Source organism: Heloderma suspectum, chromosome 5 (genome assembly GCF_057233095.1).
Source record: "Heloderma suspectum isolate Gila_16-S chromosome 5, 16-S_ref, whole genome shotgun sequence".
Taxonomy (NCBI): domain Eukaryota; kingdom Metazoa; phylum Chordata; class Lepidosauria; order Squamata; family Helodermatidae; genus Heloderma; species Heloderma suspectum.
In genome coordinates this window covers 128,120,832-128,139,068 of record NC_139462.1, presented here as the reverse complement: position 1 = coordinate 128,139,068, position 18,237 = coordinate 128,120,832, and the positions used below count along the sequence as shown (strand labels likewise).

Genomic DNA, 18,237 nt, shown 5'->3' with positions numbered 1-18,237 from the left:
CTCCAGAGCCAAGTCCATGTATGAGGGCTGGCAAACTTTAGTGTCAAGCCAATTGGGGGATGATCTGACACTGTAATTGGGCCAATGTTAGCATCATGGACTGATGGAAACAGATGCTCAGTGTAAAAAGGTAGTTGATGACTGGGCTTGCAAGACGCAACAACCCATCATAGGTTGTTGTGTTGTCCAAACCCAGAACATTTGTTCTTCAAACAAGCTATGACGAGAACCCATGGCTTGTTGTAGGGTTGTTCATGCCCACGGTGGGTTGTCGTGTCATCCGAACTTGGGAGAGTGTTTTTATTGTGGGTTGCCACTGTCAGCTACAGAGCCGCTTGGCAAGAATGGCAAAAAGGGGTGCCGCTCCTCTCCGAGCAAGCGATCTTGGGTGCTGAACTCTGCCTAGCAGCAAATTGCGCTTTGGCAGCCTGCACCCACCCTCCTTCCTCAGCAGCCTCCTCCCTCACCTCACACGGTCTTTTGGCTCTCCGCTTGTCAGCAAAGTTGTTTTTTCTAACCCACAGGAGCCAGCTGTGTGTGATCTACACAGCAACCTTGAAGGAGCTTGTTATCCTGCCAACTTTGATTGTGTCTTCAAGCCCGCCCCCCCGCCCCCCCCGGCAAGGTTTTCAAAAGGATTCCCTCGGAGAAGAGAAGAATCCTCTGCTTTTTAAAATGAAGTTATTTATGCATTGTTTCGACACTTCATATTCTCCAATCCGTTAGCATGATGTCGTATGTAAAATTTCCTTCCGTTTCATCAACAGAAAGGGGCCGATATTAACACCACACCCTTTTTGGTGAAATCTTGCCTGCCCCCTGGAGCCCTAATCCACCCTCCCCCCAAGTGGCCTTGCTCCATCCCCTGCACCCTAGGGTGGGAGCAGCTAGACCCAAACACAGTTGCTCCAGGTACTTGAGCAGGTCGAGTCCGCAAATCTGCAGAGTTTGCTTGCTTCAGCGACTGGCTTCCAATATGCCACCATGGATCCTGCAGAGGAGGTGGACGAGGACTACCTGTCAGTGGGCTTTATGAGTGCAGGCAACCCTTCAGTCACGTCTCTAATCTGTCCTCCTGGGAGACAGCCTACCTGGCGAGTCCATGCGTCTTCGCGACATACTTGGGTTTCAATCCCACACATCAAGGAGTCTCCCACTACTACTACTGTTCTTGTTGTAGGCTTTGGTTTCATCGCCTCTGCTTGACTGACCTTCAGCCTCTTGCTCACTCTCATGCAGGTTCCCCTGTAATTCTTCCTCTGCAGGCTGTCCTCCAGTCTCATCCTCAAGTACCTGGAAACGGTTCCATAGTTCCACTGCTTCCACTAAGCAGAGTGGGTTCTAGTTCTTCTGCTCCTGACTGTCACCCTTTTCCAAGGAGTATCCTCTACGTCATTTTTCCTCACCTCAGCATTTTCCTCTTCTGCCTCAGCTTGCTGTTGCTCTTCTAGCTTCTGTTCTGCACTTTGCTGCTGCAGTTCCATCACTCTAAAAATTCTTTGCCTTCTCTTATTCCCTGGAGGGTCACCACTCGCCACTCCAGTCCTCTTTCTTTTTCTTCTAACGGCGTGATCAACTTGCACTTGTTGCACGTGTAGGCCATGTTGTTCTCAGGCAAGAAAACAAACATCGCACAGACTTTGCAGGTCACCACCACTGCAGAGTCTTTTCCTTCCATTGTCTCTATTCCCTGTATGTTTCTAGCTTTCTGATTGTACTGGAATAGCCTGTGCTTTGTCCTCTATTCACTGGAAGTTAACAACAGAGTCCCCTGGTATGGAAGTGTGTGTTACAAGAAAAACACTTTAAAAAAATGTTAAGGGCCTCCCCCTTGACTTCCCCTGGCAAACTCCTATTTCCTGTCCCTGTTCGCTCACTCTGATCACTCGCTCTCCGAGAGCTTGCTTGCTTGTATAGCCCCTGGACCAGCTGGAGCAGCTTCCTCTACTCTGCTCTGCTCAGGTAGGAGGTGGGAAAACCTCCGCTTGGCCCACCCTCAGAAAGCCAGGTTCCGGCCCATGAAGCGCTGCCAGTCTCCAACCCATGATTCCTCCTCCCTGACTCCAGTCCATGCCTGCTGTCACACAAAGGTGCCTGCCCCCCTTCTGGGACAAGTTCACCAACAATGTGCTGCTCAAGTACAAGCAGCCCAACATATTTCCTTCTGTGCAAGAAAGCAACCTGGCCATCAACAGCGCCCCATGAACCCAGAGAGGCTCCACCTAAAACAAAGGACTCTGGCATTGCAATTCATGAAGTGGTCTGAAGTACTTTCCAAAGGGAAATGCAATCACAGCTGGAACATACAGATACCTGCCCTCAAGACAGTAGGGCTCTCCCACCTGTGCCACCTAGGCACGTGTCTCTGGAGGAGGAAGAGCTGCGGGAGCATCACGCTATTATTGATCTAGACCATGTCTCTACAACAATGGAAGGAGAAGCAAGTGGAGGAGTACCGGATTGTTTAAAAGGAATCAGCTTTGCTGCAATTTGGTCCATGCAGGGCTCCACAAGGGACTGCTTCGCACTGGTAAAAATCGCTTCACAGAACATACTTCTGGGTGGGGTGGGTTTGGAGTGAACGTCATCTGACTGGCAGGGGCTGTTCAACCAATAAGAGAGGCTTCCCCCCTCTCTCCCCGCTTTCTCCTTTCCCCTGAAGGTCCAGATGCACCTGCATTTCAGGAGCAAGCCTCATTGAGCACAATGGGAGTTACTTCCGAGTGGACAAACATATGCTTGTGCTGAGAAAGATGGGGGGAGGACACAGGGATGGGAAACCAGCCCCCTTTCTATCTGCAGGATCTCTATAAGGAAGGTGCGAAGAAGTCAGTTCCTAAGGCAATAAACCAAGACACCAGGAGAATTGCAGGTTCAGTGAAGCGCTTTACAGGCTTTAAACTTCCACTCACGGGGATCTCTGTAAATTCTGATGTGGACATTCAGAGTGCAAGCCTCACTGAGCACAATGGGAGTTACTTCCAAGTAGACACACATATGCGTGTGCTGGGGGAAAAGCAGGGGGAGAAAACAGGCATAGGAAACCAAACCGATACTGTGCTGGATTTCTATAACGAAGCTGTGAAGTAGTTACTTCCTAACGCAGTAAACCAAACAACGGAGGATCGGAGCCTCAAGATTGTGCTTTAGAGTATTTAGGGAGTGTGCTTTAAACTGTGCCATTTCAGTTGAGGGGGATCTCTGTAAATTCTGATGTGCACATTCAGAGGGCAAGCCTCACTGAGCACAATGGGAGTTACTTCTGAGGAGACACTGATTGGTTTGTGCAGGGATGGGAAACACACAGGAAGCACCCCTTGATCGGGGTCACGGTGAAAGGCACACCCTGGGCAGGGCTAGCATACCCAAGGTCAATGTGGGGGTTGGGGCACACATCAACTATACCAGGGAGTAGGGATGTTAGAGAATTCCGCCACGGATCCCAGGAAGGCCAAATTCCTGTGAATTCGGCCCCCTGGAATCCATGGCGGAACGGAGCAACCCGCCCCACCACCTCGCAAAAGCCCTGCGAAACGGAGCCTACCTGGCTGTGACTCTGGCAGCAGCAGCTCCGGTGGTGGCTCTGGTGGCAGTTCTGGTGGTGGCTCCGGCAGCTCCAGCCGCTGCCAAGCTGCGGCCGCTACGCCAGCCGCTACGCCACCTGCCATTTGCGTCCCTGGCAAGCTGTGATAGGCTAAGTAAGTATCTACGAAGCCTATCACGGCTCAGAGCAGGGACGCAAATGGTGTAGCAGCCGCCATTTGTGTCCCTGCTTTTGCTGTGATAGGCTACGTAAATATTTACATAGCCTATCACGACAAAAGCGGGGACGCAAATGGCGGCTGCTACAGCATTTGCGTCCCTTCGCTGAGCCGTGATAGGCTATGTAAATACAGTCAGGGCCAGAAATATTGGAACAAGGATAACTGTTTTGGCAGTTGGCCTCTGTACACCACCACATTGAAGTTGAAAGGAAACACACCCAGATGGGAGCGAAGTCAGGACTTTCAGCTGTAATTCAAGGGGTTTGACAAAAGTGGGGCACTAACCATTCAGGAAGGACAGCCAGTGGCATACACACACACCCATCATTGGTGGCTCATAAGTAATGGAGCGAATGGCTGACAAGCAGCTGCATGGCCAGGTATGGCCTGTTTCCTGGGTACCCCATGACCAATCAAGCAGATAAAAGGCCTGGAGGTGATTCTGAGTGTTGCATTTGCATTTGGTAGCTTTTCACTGGAACTCCCAACATGAGGTCCAAATAGGTGTCCATGCGAGTGAGGGAGGCCATCATTAGGCTGAGGAAACAAAATAAACCCATCAGAGAGATCGCAAAAACATTGGGAGTGGCCAACACAACAGTTTGGAACATCCTGAAAAAGAAGGAATTAACTGGCAAGCTCAGCAACAGCAAAAGGCCTGGAAGACCACAGAAGACAACTAAAGTGGATGACTGCAGAATTCTACTCATGGTGAAGAGGAACCCTTTCATAACATCTAGCCAGGTCAAGAACACTCTTGAGGAGTAGGCATGTCATTGTCAACATCTACAGTCAAGAGATGGCTTTATGAATGTAAATACAGAGGCTTCACAACAAGGTGCCAACCACTGGTAACGTTCAAGAACAGACAGGCCAGATTAGCCTTTGCCAGCAAACACCTAAAAAAGCCTGCCCAGTTCTGGAATAAAATTCTTTGGACTGATGAAACCAAGATTAACTTGTACCAGAATGATGGGAAGAGAAAAGTATAGAGAAGGAAAGGAACAGCTCAAAGCATACCACATCATCTGTCAAACATGGTGGAGGCAGTGTTATGGCATGGGCATGTATGGCTGCCAATGGAACCGGGTCACTGGTGTTTATTGATGACCTGACTGCTGATAAAAGCAGCAGGATGAATTCTGAAATGTATAGGGCTATACTTTCTGCTCAGATTCAGCCGAATGCTCCCAAACTGATAGGATGCCGCTTCATATTGCAGATGGATAATAACCCAAAACAGACAGCAAAAGCTACCCAACAGTTTCTCAAGGCAAAGAAGTGGGATGTTCTTCAATGGCCAAGTCAGTCACCTGATCTCCACCCAATAGAGCATGCTTTTCACTTACTGAAGACAAGACTGAAGGCAGAAAGACCCACAAACAAGCAGCAGCTGAAGGCAGCTGCAGTAAAGGCCTGGCAAAGCATCTCGAGGGAGGAAACTCAGCATTTGGTCATGTCCATGGGTTCCAGACTTCAGGCAGTCATTGTCTGCAAAGGATTTCCATCCAGGTATTACAGGCGATCCTTAAGTTTGAAATGATGTTGGTTTGTTCCATTACCTATGAGCTACCAACGACGGGTGAGTGTGTATGCCACTGGCTGTCCTTCCTGAATGGTTAGTGCCCCACTTTTGTCAAACCCCTTGAATTACAGCTGAAAGTCCTGACTGGGTGTGTTTCCTTTCAACTTCAATATGGTGGTGTACAGAGGCCAACAGCCAAAACAGTTACCCTTATTCCAATATTTCTGGCCCTCACTGTATTTATGTAGCCTATCACAGCTCAGAGAAGGGACGCAACACTGCCACACTGGCTGCCATTTGCATCTGGATGCACCCGGCCAGCAGCCACGCAGAGACGCTGCGGAGCGGAGCCGGCCGGGCTAGGATTTCGGGGGGAGGGACGGAGCGCCTCCCCCGCACCGCGGATGTCCCTGGATGAAACCAGGTAAAGTGTTTCGTACATCCCTACCAGGGAGAACCCAACTTGAGGAAAAGAATCAGACTTCAAGCAGTCTCAGGAAATCCATTTTTTCCCTGACAAGGTGGCTGCTGGATGGCCACGATGTCATGTATCCCTAACGACCTCAAAACACAGCTGACTCGGAGTAAATCACTCGTGGAAACACCCGCTAGACCAGCTTATTATGCGGTCTCTTCCTAGAACCAGCAACCCCCCTGAAGATCTGGGAAGAGAGCCTTAGGGGACCCTTCATCCGGAACTTCCGGGAGTGCAGTCACTGCCCCTAGCCATGGACTTGGCAGGCCTATTCACAGAGCCAAGCAACCGCTCTTTTGCTGGCTTTCCCCAAACAGGCAGGGGAGAGGCTGGAAATCTGGATGCCCCTGGAGAAGAGCAGCCTGAGCAGCCCACAGAACTGCCAAGACCGACAGCCTCTGAGCTGACTGGAGCAGGGGAAGAGCCACTGGATGAAGAGCCACCCCTAAGCGACGTGCACAGGATGGCACGTCTCCCTCACAAGCATAAACCAAGCAGGTTCAGCTTAAAAGGGACTTGGTCAGTGCTACTGAGGCAGCAGGGGAGGCACGTATAACGTTTCCAGGGAAATGAACGAGCAAGAACATAGAAGAAAGGCCAGTGAACACCTAGTGGCTCTCTGGCCGACTGGATAATAGCTAACAGCATAAGAACATAAGAAGAGCCATGCTGGATCAGACCAAGGGTCCATCTAGTCCAGCATTTTGTTCACACAGCAGCCAACCAGCTGTTGACCGGAAACCCACAAGCAGGACACAAGTGCAACAGCACCCTCCGGCCCATGTTCCCCAGCAACTGGTGTGCATAGGCTCACTGCCTCTGGTACTGGAGGTAGCACATAGCCATCAAGACTAGTAGCCATTGATAGCCTTTTCCTCCAGGAATTTGTCTAACCCCCTTTTAAATCCATCCAAACTGGTGGCCATCACTACTTCCATAGTTTTAACTATGCGCTGTGTGAAGAAGTACTTCCTTTTATCTCTCCTGAATCTCCCACCAATCAGCTTCATGGGATGACCCCAGGTTGTATTTTGAGACAGGGAGAAAAATGTCTCCCTATCCACATTCTCCATACCATACATAATTCTGTAGACCTCTCTCATGTCTCCCCATACCCTCCTTTTTTCCAAGCTAAACAATCCCAGCTGTTGTAACTTTCTCTCATAGGGGAGATGCTCCAGCCCCTTAATCATGTTAGTTGCCCTTTTCTGCCCTTTTCCAGCTCTACAATATCTTTTTGTAGGTGTGGTGACCAGAACTGTACACAGTATTCCAAGTGTAGTTGCACCATAGATTTGTATAGGGGCAGTATGATGTTGGCAGTTTTATTCTCAATCCCTTTTCTAATTATGCCCAACATGGAGTTTGCCTTTTTTACAGCAGCTGTACACTGGGTTGACATCTTCACTGAGCTGTCCACCACAGCCTCAAGATCTCTTTCCTGGTCAGTCATCGCTAGCTCAGATCCCATCAGGCTATACTTGAAGTTGGGATTTTTTGCCCCAACATGCATCACTTTACACTTGCTTACATTGAACCACATTTGCCATTTAGATGCCCATTCTCCCAGTTTGGGGAGATCCTTTTGCAGCTCTTCACAATCCCTTTTTGGTTTAACCACCCTAAATAGTTTGGTGTCTTCTGCAAACTTGGCCACTTCACTGCTCACTCCTAATTCCAGATCATTTATGAACAGGTTGAAAAGCATTCCTAATACAGATCCCTGTGGGACCCCACTATTTACTTCCCTCCATTGGGAGTATTTACCATTTAGTCCTACTCTCTGCTTTCTGTTCTTTCACCAGTTACTGATCCAGAAGAGGGCCTGTCCTCTTATTCTATCAGTGCTAAGTTTGCTCAGGAGTCTTTGGTGAGGGACTTTGTCAAAAGCATTTTGGAAATCCAAGTAAACAATGTCTACCGGATCACCCCTATCTACATGTTTATTGACACTCTCAAAGAACTCTAAAAGGTTAGTGAGACAGGACTTACCTTTGCGGAAGCTGTGTTGATTCTTATTCAGCAGGGCTTGTCCTTCTATATGCTTACTAATTTTATCTTTAATAATAACGTCAACCAATTTACCTGGAACAGACATTAAGCTAACTGGCCTGTAATTTCCCAGATCCCCCTGGATCCCTTTTTGATTGGCCATCTTTCAGTCCTCTGGTATAGAGGCTGATCTTAGGGACATGTTGCATATTTTGGTTAGAAAATCAGCAATTTCATATTTGAGTCCTTTGAGAACTCTAGGATGGATACCATCTGGGCCCAGTGATGTATTTGCTTTCAATTTATCAGTAAGGTTGAGAACTTAATCTTTGGTCACCACTGTTTGCCTCAGTTCCTCAGACTACCTTCCTGAAAACATCAGTTCAGTCACAGGTATCTGTCGTATATCTTCTGCAGTGAGGACAGATGAAAAGAATTCATTCAGCTTCTCTGCTATCTCCTTGTCCTCCTTCAGTACTCCTTTAACTCCATTGTCATCCAATGGTCCAAGTGCCTCCCTAGCTGGTTTTCTGCTTCTGATATATTTCAAGAATTCTTCTCTGTTGGCCTTGATGTTGTTAGCGATATGCTCTTCAAAATGCTTTTTTGCATCTCTTATTGTCTGTTCACATCACCTTTGTGCAAGCTCGTGCTCCCTTTTGTTTTCCTCACTTTCCATTTTCTGAAGGAACCTCTCTTTTCTCTAACAGCTCCCTTAACACTGCTCATTAACCATGCCAGCAACCTCTTGGACTTGGTGCTACCTTTCCTAACCTGTGGTATACATTTTAGATGGGCTTCTGTTATTGTGGTTTTGAGTAATGTCCAAGCATTTTGAAGGGATTTAATCCTTTAGACTCCCCCTTTTAGCTTCCGTTTCACCAGTTCTCTCATTTTAGAGAAATTTCCTCTTTTGAAGTCAAATGTGACTGTGTTGGACCTCCTGGGTAATTTGTTTAGGAACCTGGAATGTATGATCAATGAATCAAGGTAAGCTGGAGGTGGTCAAACATGAGATGGCAAGATTGAACATCGACATCTTGGGAATCAGCGAACTAAAATGGACAAGCATGGGCGAATTTAATTCAGGTGACCATCATATCTACTACTGTGGGCAAGAATCCCTTAGAAGAAATGGAACAGCACTCATAGTCAACAAAAGGGTGGGAAAAGCAGTACTGGGGTACAATCTCAAAAACAATAGAATGATCTCAGTACGAATCCAAGGCAAACCATTCAACATCACAGTAATTCAAGTCTATGCCCCAACCACTGAGGCCGAAGAAGCTGAGGTTGATCGGTTCTATGAAGACCTACAACACCTTCTAGAACTAACACCAAAAAAAGATGTCCTCTTCATTATAGGGGATTGGAATGCTAAAGTAGGAAGTCAAGAAATCACCGGGATAACAGGCAAGCATGGCCTTGGTGTACAAAATGAAGCAGGACAAAGGCTAATAGAGTTTTGCCAAGAGAACACGCTGATCACAGCAAACACTCTTTTCCAACAGCACAAGAGGCAACTCTACACATGGACATCACCAGATGGTCAATATCGAAATCAGATTGAATATGTACTTTGCAGCCAAAGATGGAGACGCTCTATACAGTCAGTAAAAACAAGTCCTGGAGCTGACTGTGGCTCAGATCACGAGCTGCTTGTTGCAACATTTTGGCTTAAATTGAAGAATGTAGGGAAAACCACTAAACCATTCAGGTATGACCTCAATCATATTCCTTATGACTATACAGTGGAGGTGATGAATAGATTTAAGGGATTAGACCTGATAGACAGAGTGCCTGAGGAACTATGGACGGAGGTCTGTAACATTGTTCAGGAGGCAGCAACTAAATCTAACCCCCCAAAAAAGAAATGCAAGAAAGCAAAGTGGCTGTCTGAGGAGGCTTTACAAGTAGCTGAGGAAAGAAGGGAAGCAAAAAGCAAGGGAGAAAGGGGAATATATATCCAATGGAATGCAGAGTTCCAGAGAATAGCAAGGAGAGACAAGAAGGCCTTCTTAAATGAACAATGCAAAGAAATCAAGGAAAACAATAGAATGGGAAAGACTAGAGATCTTTTCCAGAAAATCAGAGATCTCAAGGCCACAAGACTGGAAAAGGTCAGTTTACATTCCAATTCCAAAGAAGGGCAATGCCAAAGAGTGTTCAAACTACCGTACAATTGCGCTCATTTCACATGCCAGCATGAGTGCAAAATCCTACAAGCTAGGCTTCAGCAGCATGTGAACCGAGAACTACCGGAAGTACAAGCTGTGTTTCGAAGACGCAGGGGAACTAGAGATCAAATCGCCAACATTCGCTGCATCATGGAGAAAGCAAGAGAATTCCAGAAAAACGTCTATTTCTGCTTCATTGACTACGCTAAAGCCTTTGATTGTGTGGATCACAACAAACTGTGGCAAATTCTTAAAGAGATGGGAGTACCAGACCACCTTACCTGTCTCCTGAGAAACCTGTACGAGGGTCAAGAAGCAACAGTAAGAACCAGACATGGAACAACCGAGTGGTTCAACATTGGGAAAGGAGTACGACAAGGCTGCATATTGTTGCCCTGCTTATTTAACTTATATGCAGAGTACATCATGAGAACCGCCGGGTTGGATGAATCACAGGTCGGAATTAAGATTGCCACGAGAATTATCAACAACCTCAGATAAGCAGACGATACCACCCCAATGGCAGAAAGCGAAGAGGATCTAAAGAGCCTCTTGCTGAGGGTGAAAGTGGAGAGTGCAAAAGCTGGTTGAAACTCAACATTAAAAAAACTAAGATCATGGCATCTGGCCCCATCACTTCCTGGCATATAGAAGGGGAAGAAATGGAAGCAGTGACAGATTTTATTTTCTTGGGCTCCAAGATCACCGCAGACGGTGAGTATAGCCATGACATTAAAAGACGCTTGCTCCTTGGGAGGAAAGCTATGGCAAACCTAGACAGCATAGTAAGAAGCAGAGACACCACCTTGCCGACAAAGGTTCGTATAATCAAAGCGATGGTTTTCCCAGTAGCAACGTATGGCTGTGAGAGCTGGACTATAAGGAAGGCTGAGCACCGAAGAATTGATGCCTTCGAACTGTGGTGCTGGAGAAGACTCTTACGAGTCCCCTGGACTGCAAGGAGGTCAAATCAGTCCATCCTAAAGGAAATCAACCCTGAGTGCTCATTGGAAGGACAGATACTGAAGCTGAAGCTCAAATATTTTGGCCACCTAATGCGAAGAGAAAACTCCCTGGAAAAGACCCTGCTGCTGGGAAAGATTGAAGGCAAAAGGAGAAGGGGACGGCAGGGGATGAGATGGCTAGATAGCATCACCGATGCAATGAATATGGACTTCAGCACAGTCCGGGAGAGAGTGCAGGACAGGAAGGCCTGCCGTGCTATGGTTCGTGGGGTCACGAAGAGTCGGACACGACTGAACGACTGAACAACAACAACAATATATTAAATCTGATAGCACTGTGATCACTGTTTCCATTTGGTTCAACAACATTTACATCTCGTACTAGCATCTGCATGGCAGAGGAGTCTGTGTGTGAAGAGCAGCATTTGGCCACTTAACGGCCCACTGGTGCTCACTGTACACACTACTGGGTATGGAAGAAGACCTCCTACCAGAAGTGACTGTTGCTTGCTGCAACCTGCACAACATCTGTGAGTCTAGGGGTGACCTGCTCCTTCAGTACAATCCCAAGCTTCCAGGACCAAGGGCTGAGAATGCTGCCATTGCCACTGATGGGCAGACAAATGATCCCCCACTGCTTCCACTGAGTCCAGCCCACAAAACAGCGGCACGGCAAGAAGCTATCACCGACTGGATTTGGGCCCATTACCCACATGTGGTAAGGACTGTGCAGCAGCTTGACTTACCAACACAGAAGTGCCTTTCCCCTGTGCCTCTGTTATACTTGCTAGACTACCCCCTTTTAAGCATCCATACCAATATGCATATGAATTTGAGCACACTCCAGGAGAGAGTGAAGGACAGGAAGGCCTGGCGTGCTATCGTCCATGGGGTCACGAAGAGTTGGACACAACTTAACGACTGAACAACAACCGATATGCATGTCCCTATACATACCCCATATAAGCACCCTTTCCCTATAAGCACACCTATAAGCATACCTGTGGCAAGACGGGCATTTATAACCATTCCCTCCCACTCACAAACTCCCTCCTGAGAGCATTCCCTGTCTAAGCCTGCTGTCGTCGAGTAGAACCTATCATTTCAAATATAGTTGGACCCCAGTAGCCACTATCTCACCCTGTAGTATATTCAGTTTGGAACCACACTCAAAGTAACGTAGCTCTGTAGCGAGGGCTGCTCTTACAGTGGCCAGAAATCCCACCCCCAAATGTTGTTTCACAATTACGATCTCCTTTGGAGTTGCATAGCCCTGTCTGCTAGATGCTTCGGGGGAATCCAGAGATACAAACAGGGGTGGCGTAGCAGGACAGGGCAGAGGGTGCAGTATAAAACCGCATCGAGCGGCTGGACCATGGTCTGGGTGGGTGGAGGGCTGGGGTAGCCTGCTGGAAACTGGGCAGCCTGAGATTTCCCTCTCTGAATGGAATTGCAGGCTGGGAGCAGAGGCGGGAAGAGTGGGTGAGTGAAAACAGCTTCACTGACCAGGGTGGAGGGATCTGGCTAAAAAACAAACTGCTTCCCAGGGAGGGGGCAGAGGATGGTGAGTGAGAGCGAGAGGCCCTTCTCTGAGTGACAAGGGAGGGTGAATGAAGGAAAGCCGCTGCTCAAGCAGGCAAAGAAAGCAGTTAATAAAAAGCATGAAAGGGTGTGTTAAGGTTCACAGTTTTAATTAGAAAAACAATGACAGGCATGTGCCGATCCTGGGAGGAATTGGGAAACTTTCCGTTGGGAGCTGGCAAAGGCAAACATGCCCCGAACACACAGCAGACCAACGGTAAAAAGGCTGCTGGCATAGCGAGGGAGCCAGGGATCGTGGGCTGCAGATCTGGCTGCAAAGGCCCTGGGATATGTGCAGGGGGGTGGGCGGGAGGACTAAGTCTGACGCAAGCCACACCGAGCTGCAGAGAGGCAGATCATCTGTCGGCACCATTGTGGGTAAGCGAGCAAATGACCAACACACCGAGGGCTGTTTGCAGGGGTGGCTTAGCGTGACGTGCACATCTGCCCCATCTGTGAATACGTTTGATGTATCTGGAGGAGAAGAATCTCTTGCAGACATGTTCCTCTCTGAGGATTTGGGCTGTCTTGGGATAACTGGCAAACCGCACAATATCACATGGGCAGACAGAAGCTTCCCTCCCTGGGCTGTGTGCTCGGTTGCTCGGTCAATGACTTCCTTTGAGATTTGCATCATTCACCCAGCCAGGCCACCAGGAGCTTAATCACGTCTCGCCCTCCTTGTCTTCTGCTAGATTGTGAATCCGAATATTGTGCTCGACTACCAAATCCCCCACTTTGTCTTGCAGGGTCTGGGTAATAGTTTCAAGTTGTTTAAAACGCTCCATAGCCAAGTTAGTCCATGTCTTCAGTTTCCAATAGCTTCGCTGAGAATGTGGCCAGTTTCGTATCTAGTGGTTGAAGCACAATTGACCGGTCTTCTTGCAGCTCTCCTCCCAGTTGCTGAAGGAGCGCTCTCCCATTCTCATCATCCTGCAGGGCGCTGCTACCTGTTGGGTGCTTTGAGGGCTTCGTTGACCTCACCACCATGTCCTGTTAGATGAGGACGGAAGGCCCAGAGTTTCCCAAAGAGGGAAACAGGTTTCTAGATCTCTTTCCAGGGCCTGATCTTCCACCCTGCAGTCACTGAAAAATCATAATTTAATGTCCCATTTCAAGCTGCTACAGGCATTTTAGTGGTGGATCGAGGTGGGGGCAAGAAACCTCCCTGTCCACCTGGGATCCACTGCAGGCCATGCTGCCAGCTCCTGCCCTCTCCCCGCTCTCTTTCCTACACACACCTGCTGTCCCCGTCCATCCACACATCCAAGCAGGCAACCTCCACAACCTGGCAGGTTGCTCCCAGCTCCCTCCCCAGTTCTCTGGAGAGGGAGCTGGGAGTCCCTCTCCCAGCTCTCTCCCCAGCTCCCTCCCCAGTTGCTTCCAGCTCCCTCCCAGCTCCCTCCCAACTGCTCTCCCTCTTCCCTTCTGCACTGGCTTCCTGCCTATTTCCCCGAGCCTCCAGGTAGCCCCCAGCAGCTCTCTTTTGCCCACCCCCCAGCTGACCAGACAGAAATGACAGGAGCCCCTTTTTCTTATTCGGCTCCTTTTTCTGGGTGGCTGGGCGTGGTGCAGAGGAAAGTGTGGGCCTGCAGCTGCCCACCATCTTCCTTTTCTAAGGAGGTCCATGTGGCCCAGAGGCGTTCCGGGGAAACGAAGGAAGCAGCAACTAGAGGCCCTCACTTTGCTTTGAAGGAATCCCAGATGCCAGTAAGAAAAGTTTTAAAAAGTTAAAAAAAAGTGGGAGGGGTAGGGTGCCTGGGTGGGTGCCCCGAAAGGTATCTGTGGGCACCATGTTTCCTACCATTGGTCTAGCCTAAACCCCAGTCTCAAGGCAGACATCCTGCTAGCCTCCCTGGACTGATTCTGCCCCCTTGCTTTGAGGAGGATGCAAAGTGGTAGTTAAGGGAAAAGATTCCCTCCCTTGCACACCCTTGCACCTCTCCTTTCTTGGCCATTTCCCAACTTGAGAAGGCAAGAGTGGAATAAGGTGGCAGCTGAGGGGATCCTCTTCCTTGCGACCCCGCTTGTCTCTGCTATGTCCCACTGAAAAGCAGGCTGAGCCAGAGGAGTGAGAGGGCAACTGAAGGATCCCTCCTCCTCCTCCTCCTCCTGCCTGTATTTTTCCACCACCACCCCATTTCACATGGTGGTGGTTGGGGAGGGGGTAGATTTGTCAGCAGTCCTTTGGGTAAAACAAGTTGCGAATCAGGATCCTGAACTTCTCCCAGCAAATTTGGATCCAACCCTTTCTTCAGATCCCTGGAAGGAAGACATCCCATGGCTTCCACAGCTTCTTGCCCTACTGCAGAACTGTTAAGATAAAGGCCTGAGTGCAAATTTAGAAACAAACTTCTATTAAGAAGGGGACTGGCCTTCTGAGCCCATGGCTTGCTCCTCCTGGTTGTGGGCAAGTGAGTGAGAAATGAAATGTTTGGGGGGGAAGTGACATTTGTATTAAAACCGATGTTGGAAGAGATGCTGGAGGGAGGGGGAGAAAACGCGGTCTTGGAAGCCAGTCTTCCACCAAGCTTGCAATGCCACCTGTGAATAATGCATCCACTGAACAGCTCCAGCAGATGGGCACGCCCCTCACCAAAACGTGCAGTCTTGGTTGCTTTAGAGCGAGAGATAGAGGCTGCTGGTGCTCTTACTGGGCTCTGTGGGCCAGCAATGGGGACAAGAGCCTCTGACAGCTGGAGCAGAAGGCAAAAGGGAGTCTGAACGCACCTGCAAAAGAGCTCTGCAAATGCAAATGCTGGGGGGAGGGGGAGAAGTGCGGGCTAGTCTAGCCTATGGCCAGTCCTGACCTGGCCTTGGGTGAATCAGTCACTTTCAGACTCGTTTCCCTAAGACTGACCCAGGGTGCTTCCAGACGAGACTTTAATTGCACCGTCACCCTGCCTCGTTCACAGAATGTTAAGGGGGGCAGGTGGGTTCCAGGCAGCAACGTCCTCTGCTTGTAACCCTCCTGTGTCTCCCTCTGCTTCTTCTGTCTTTCTCCTCACCACAGAGAATCAGTAAAGGGGGGGGGAGACAGAATAGCTGCACAAGTCCTCCTGAGTGGCAGTGCCAGCAGCCCTCCGCCTGGAAGCACCCCAGTGCAGCTTCTTGTCGAGAGGGAAGGAGAACGCCCAGAGCGAGAGAGACAGCTGCACAGATGGATCTGGCTCCCAATGCATTTCGAGGAAACACTTTGTCATCAGCGGGGGGGGGGGATACACTTCTTAATAAGAAATGGTTGGGAGGGGACCTTTTCCAGCCACAGCATGCCCAAGCGGACTGCTTAGGTTGCTGCAGCAGGAAACCTGTGATGAGAAACCCACTGGGAACCATACCCATCTCTGGACAGCTTCTCTTCTTCCTTTGGCTATAATTGATACTCTCTTTGGGGGAAAGTGAGAAGGGGTCTAGCATGCAAAATGTATGAATGAAACATTTTTAAACATTTCTTGTTTGTTTTTCCACTGCTCCATTTCAAATGACTATTTCCCAAACAGCATCTGGAAACCAAGAGACTTCTCCGCATTAGTCTCTCCTCTGTCAGCAACCTTAACTGGCTGTATGGGAGAGGCCATGCACCATCCTTCTCCTTCCCAGGGCTGCTCATATATGGATCTAAAGAGGCCTGGTCCTGGAGGGGTAGCCCTTGGAACACAACACCCCTCCCCCCCCTTCCCATTGCCTTTGGGTCTGTATGTGTGCCAGGATGGGTCCGCTTTACCTTTGTGCAGCCATGGTCCTCCTCTTCTCTCCCTTGACTCACACGACCCCGCTTCTTACAGACAGAAGGCAATGTCTGGTTGCAAGGGCTGTCATTCCATCTCCCTTCCTGGACAGAGGCAGAAAAGTTCCAGCTCAAGGGAGGGTAGTTTCACAGTAGGTGGGGGCTTCCAGACATACAAACCACAAATGGGATACCTTGCTGGACTTCCTTCCTGCTGCATCGACTGCATGGTTAGTTGACGCTTTTACTGGGTCCCTGTCATGCCCAAGTGTCTAGTCCACTACCACTCTAGCCTTGACTATCTTTTTGCCACTCACTAGCCCATCTGCTATCAGCCCCTTGTCCTTTTCCCACCTCTCACCTTATGCCATGCTTGCACTCTCATGATATGCCTGGGAATGCTTCTGCATCTCCATTATGCTACTTCCCTCTCCTTCTCAGCACCCATTTCTTTAAAACAAATTACAGACACACACACCCCGCCCTCAACCCAGAGCTCAGGCCGACCAAGGCAGCAGTTCAGCCAGCAGATGTTGGTGGCCATTAAGAAAGTGCCAGTTATTTAATACAATTGTGGGGGTGTTCTATAGCTTTTAATTGGGGAACTAAAGTGACCCAGAGCTTCTCCTGCCCTAATCTCACCCTGGTCCAGCAAAAGGGACCCCCCTCCCAATAAGCAGAGAACAAAGGTGTCCATAGAAAGGTGCAGAGAGCAATGAAATGTGTCCTGGCACCTTTCTATGTCTCCACTTCACTTGCCTGCCCCTCCACCACCATCTGATTCTCTCCTACACTGGCCAGACCTCAATGTCACTCTCTACCCTTCTTTTGTCTAATATAGCATTGCTGCAAAAGCTACTCCTTATTGCAACAACACATAAAATGGCTTCAGAAAATAAAAGCAAGGCCACTAGTAAATCAGGAAGATCCAGACAGAAAAGACAAATTGGTATGGATTTCAACTGAGCATTGCCTGTTACAGTTGCCTGTGGCCATTACTATTGGCCCTTACTGTCAGAAGACAAGCAATAGCCATTGAAATGTATGCTTGCCTGGGATACAAGCTGGAAAGAAGTGTCACCCTAAGTGTCTTTTTCATTAAGTCTTTTGCAATGAAGGGGGAGCTGACACTGTTGAGTTGCCTGCACAATGGCAGGTCCTTTAAGGTTCCAAATCCCAATGACGTTATTCACTGTCATACCAAGTGATTAATCAGGAGCCATCGTTTAATCGATATGTAAATATTTAGCTTTGCACTACAGTAGGGGTGCGCAACCTGCAGCCCAGGGGCTGCATGTGACCCTCCAAGGCCTTTACTATGCCCCCCACAATTCCCACCAGCACTGCCAAATTCCCCACCGCTACCAATTTTCCACAGCCTGTGCTCTCCACACCCTCCCACAGATACCCTCGTATGGATCGCTCTGTGCCCGCCATGGCTAGCGAGTAGGAAAGAATGATCTGTATCAGGGTCACTGGGATGTGTGCGCGCATGTATGTCCAACACCCTACCCCAAGCCCTTCGGGCTGAAAATGTTGTGTGCTACAGGGAGAGCTCTATCCCATATACGCAAAACTGTAACCCCATCCCATGACAGGTGTCCTTCCAGCTCTATACACACCGGTCCCCAAACAGTCACACAGTCTTCCAGGCTGTTTCGGAAATTGTTGGGCTCAAAGCGATGCCAGAACGTGAACTGCACTGGCGTGCCGTCTGACCACTCAAAATTCATCTGTAGTCTGAGATCATTCAGGCCAATCCAGAGTTCTTCAACATCTGCCAAAACACGTAGAGGAGGGTAGAATTTCCACAAAATGGATAACCCTGCCCCATTCATCTGCCAGTAATATGCCTATTGCCCACACAGTGCACCTCTGACCAATCTGCTCCAGTTTGGGAGCACTGTCAGAATGTCTCTCTTCTCTTCCATGACAGCTAGGAACTTAGCATCAAGGCACATACCTCCCAAGAGGAGTGGGTGAAAGTTCCCTGCTGTGGCTTCCCCCAGCGTTCAGTCCTGTACTTGGCTT

At 49.0% G+C, this 18,237-nt stretch overlaps 1 protein-coding gene across 1 annotated transcript in view; it reads right to left on the bottom strand.

The window, feature by feature from the left end:
- MRC2 (mannose receptor C-type 2) overlaps nt 1-18,237 on the bottom strand; it is a 112,897-nt gene that overhangs the window by 56,232 nt on the left and 38,428 nt on the right. The window contains exons 8-9 of the mRNA XM_084857378.1: nt 17,829-17,983; nt 16,204-16,311 (exon numbers count right to left, since the gene is read on the bottom strand). Coding sequence (XP_084713504.1) covers nt 16,204-16,311; nt 17,829-17,983 — 263 coding nt within the window. The remainder of the gene's footprint in view (nt 1-16,203; nt 16,312-17,828; nt 17,984-18,237) is intronic.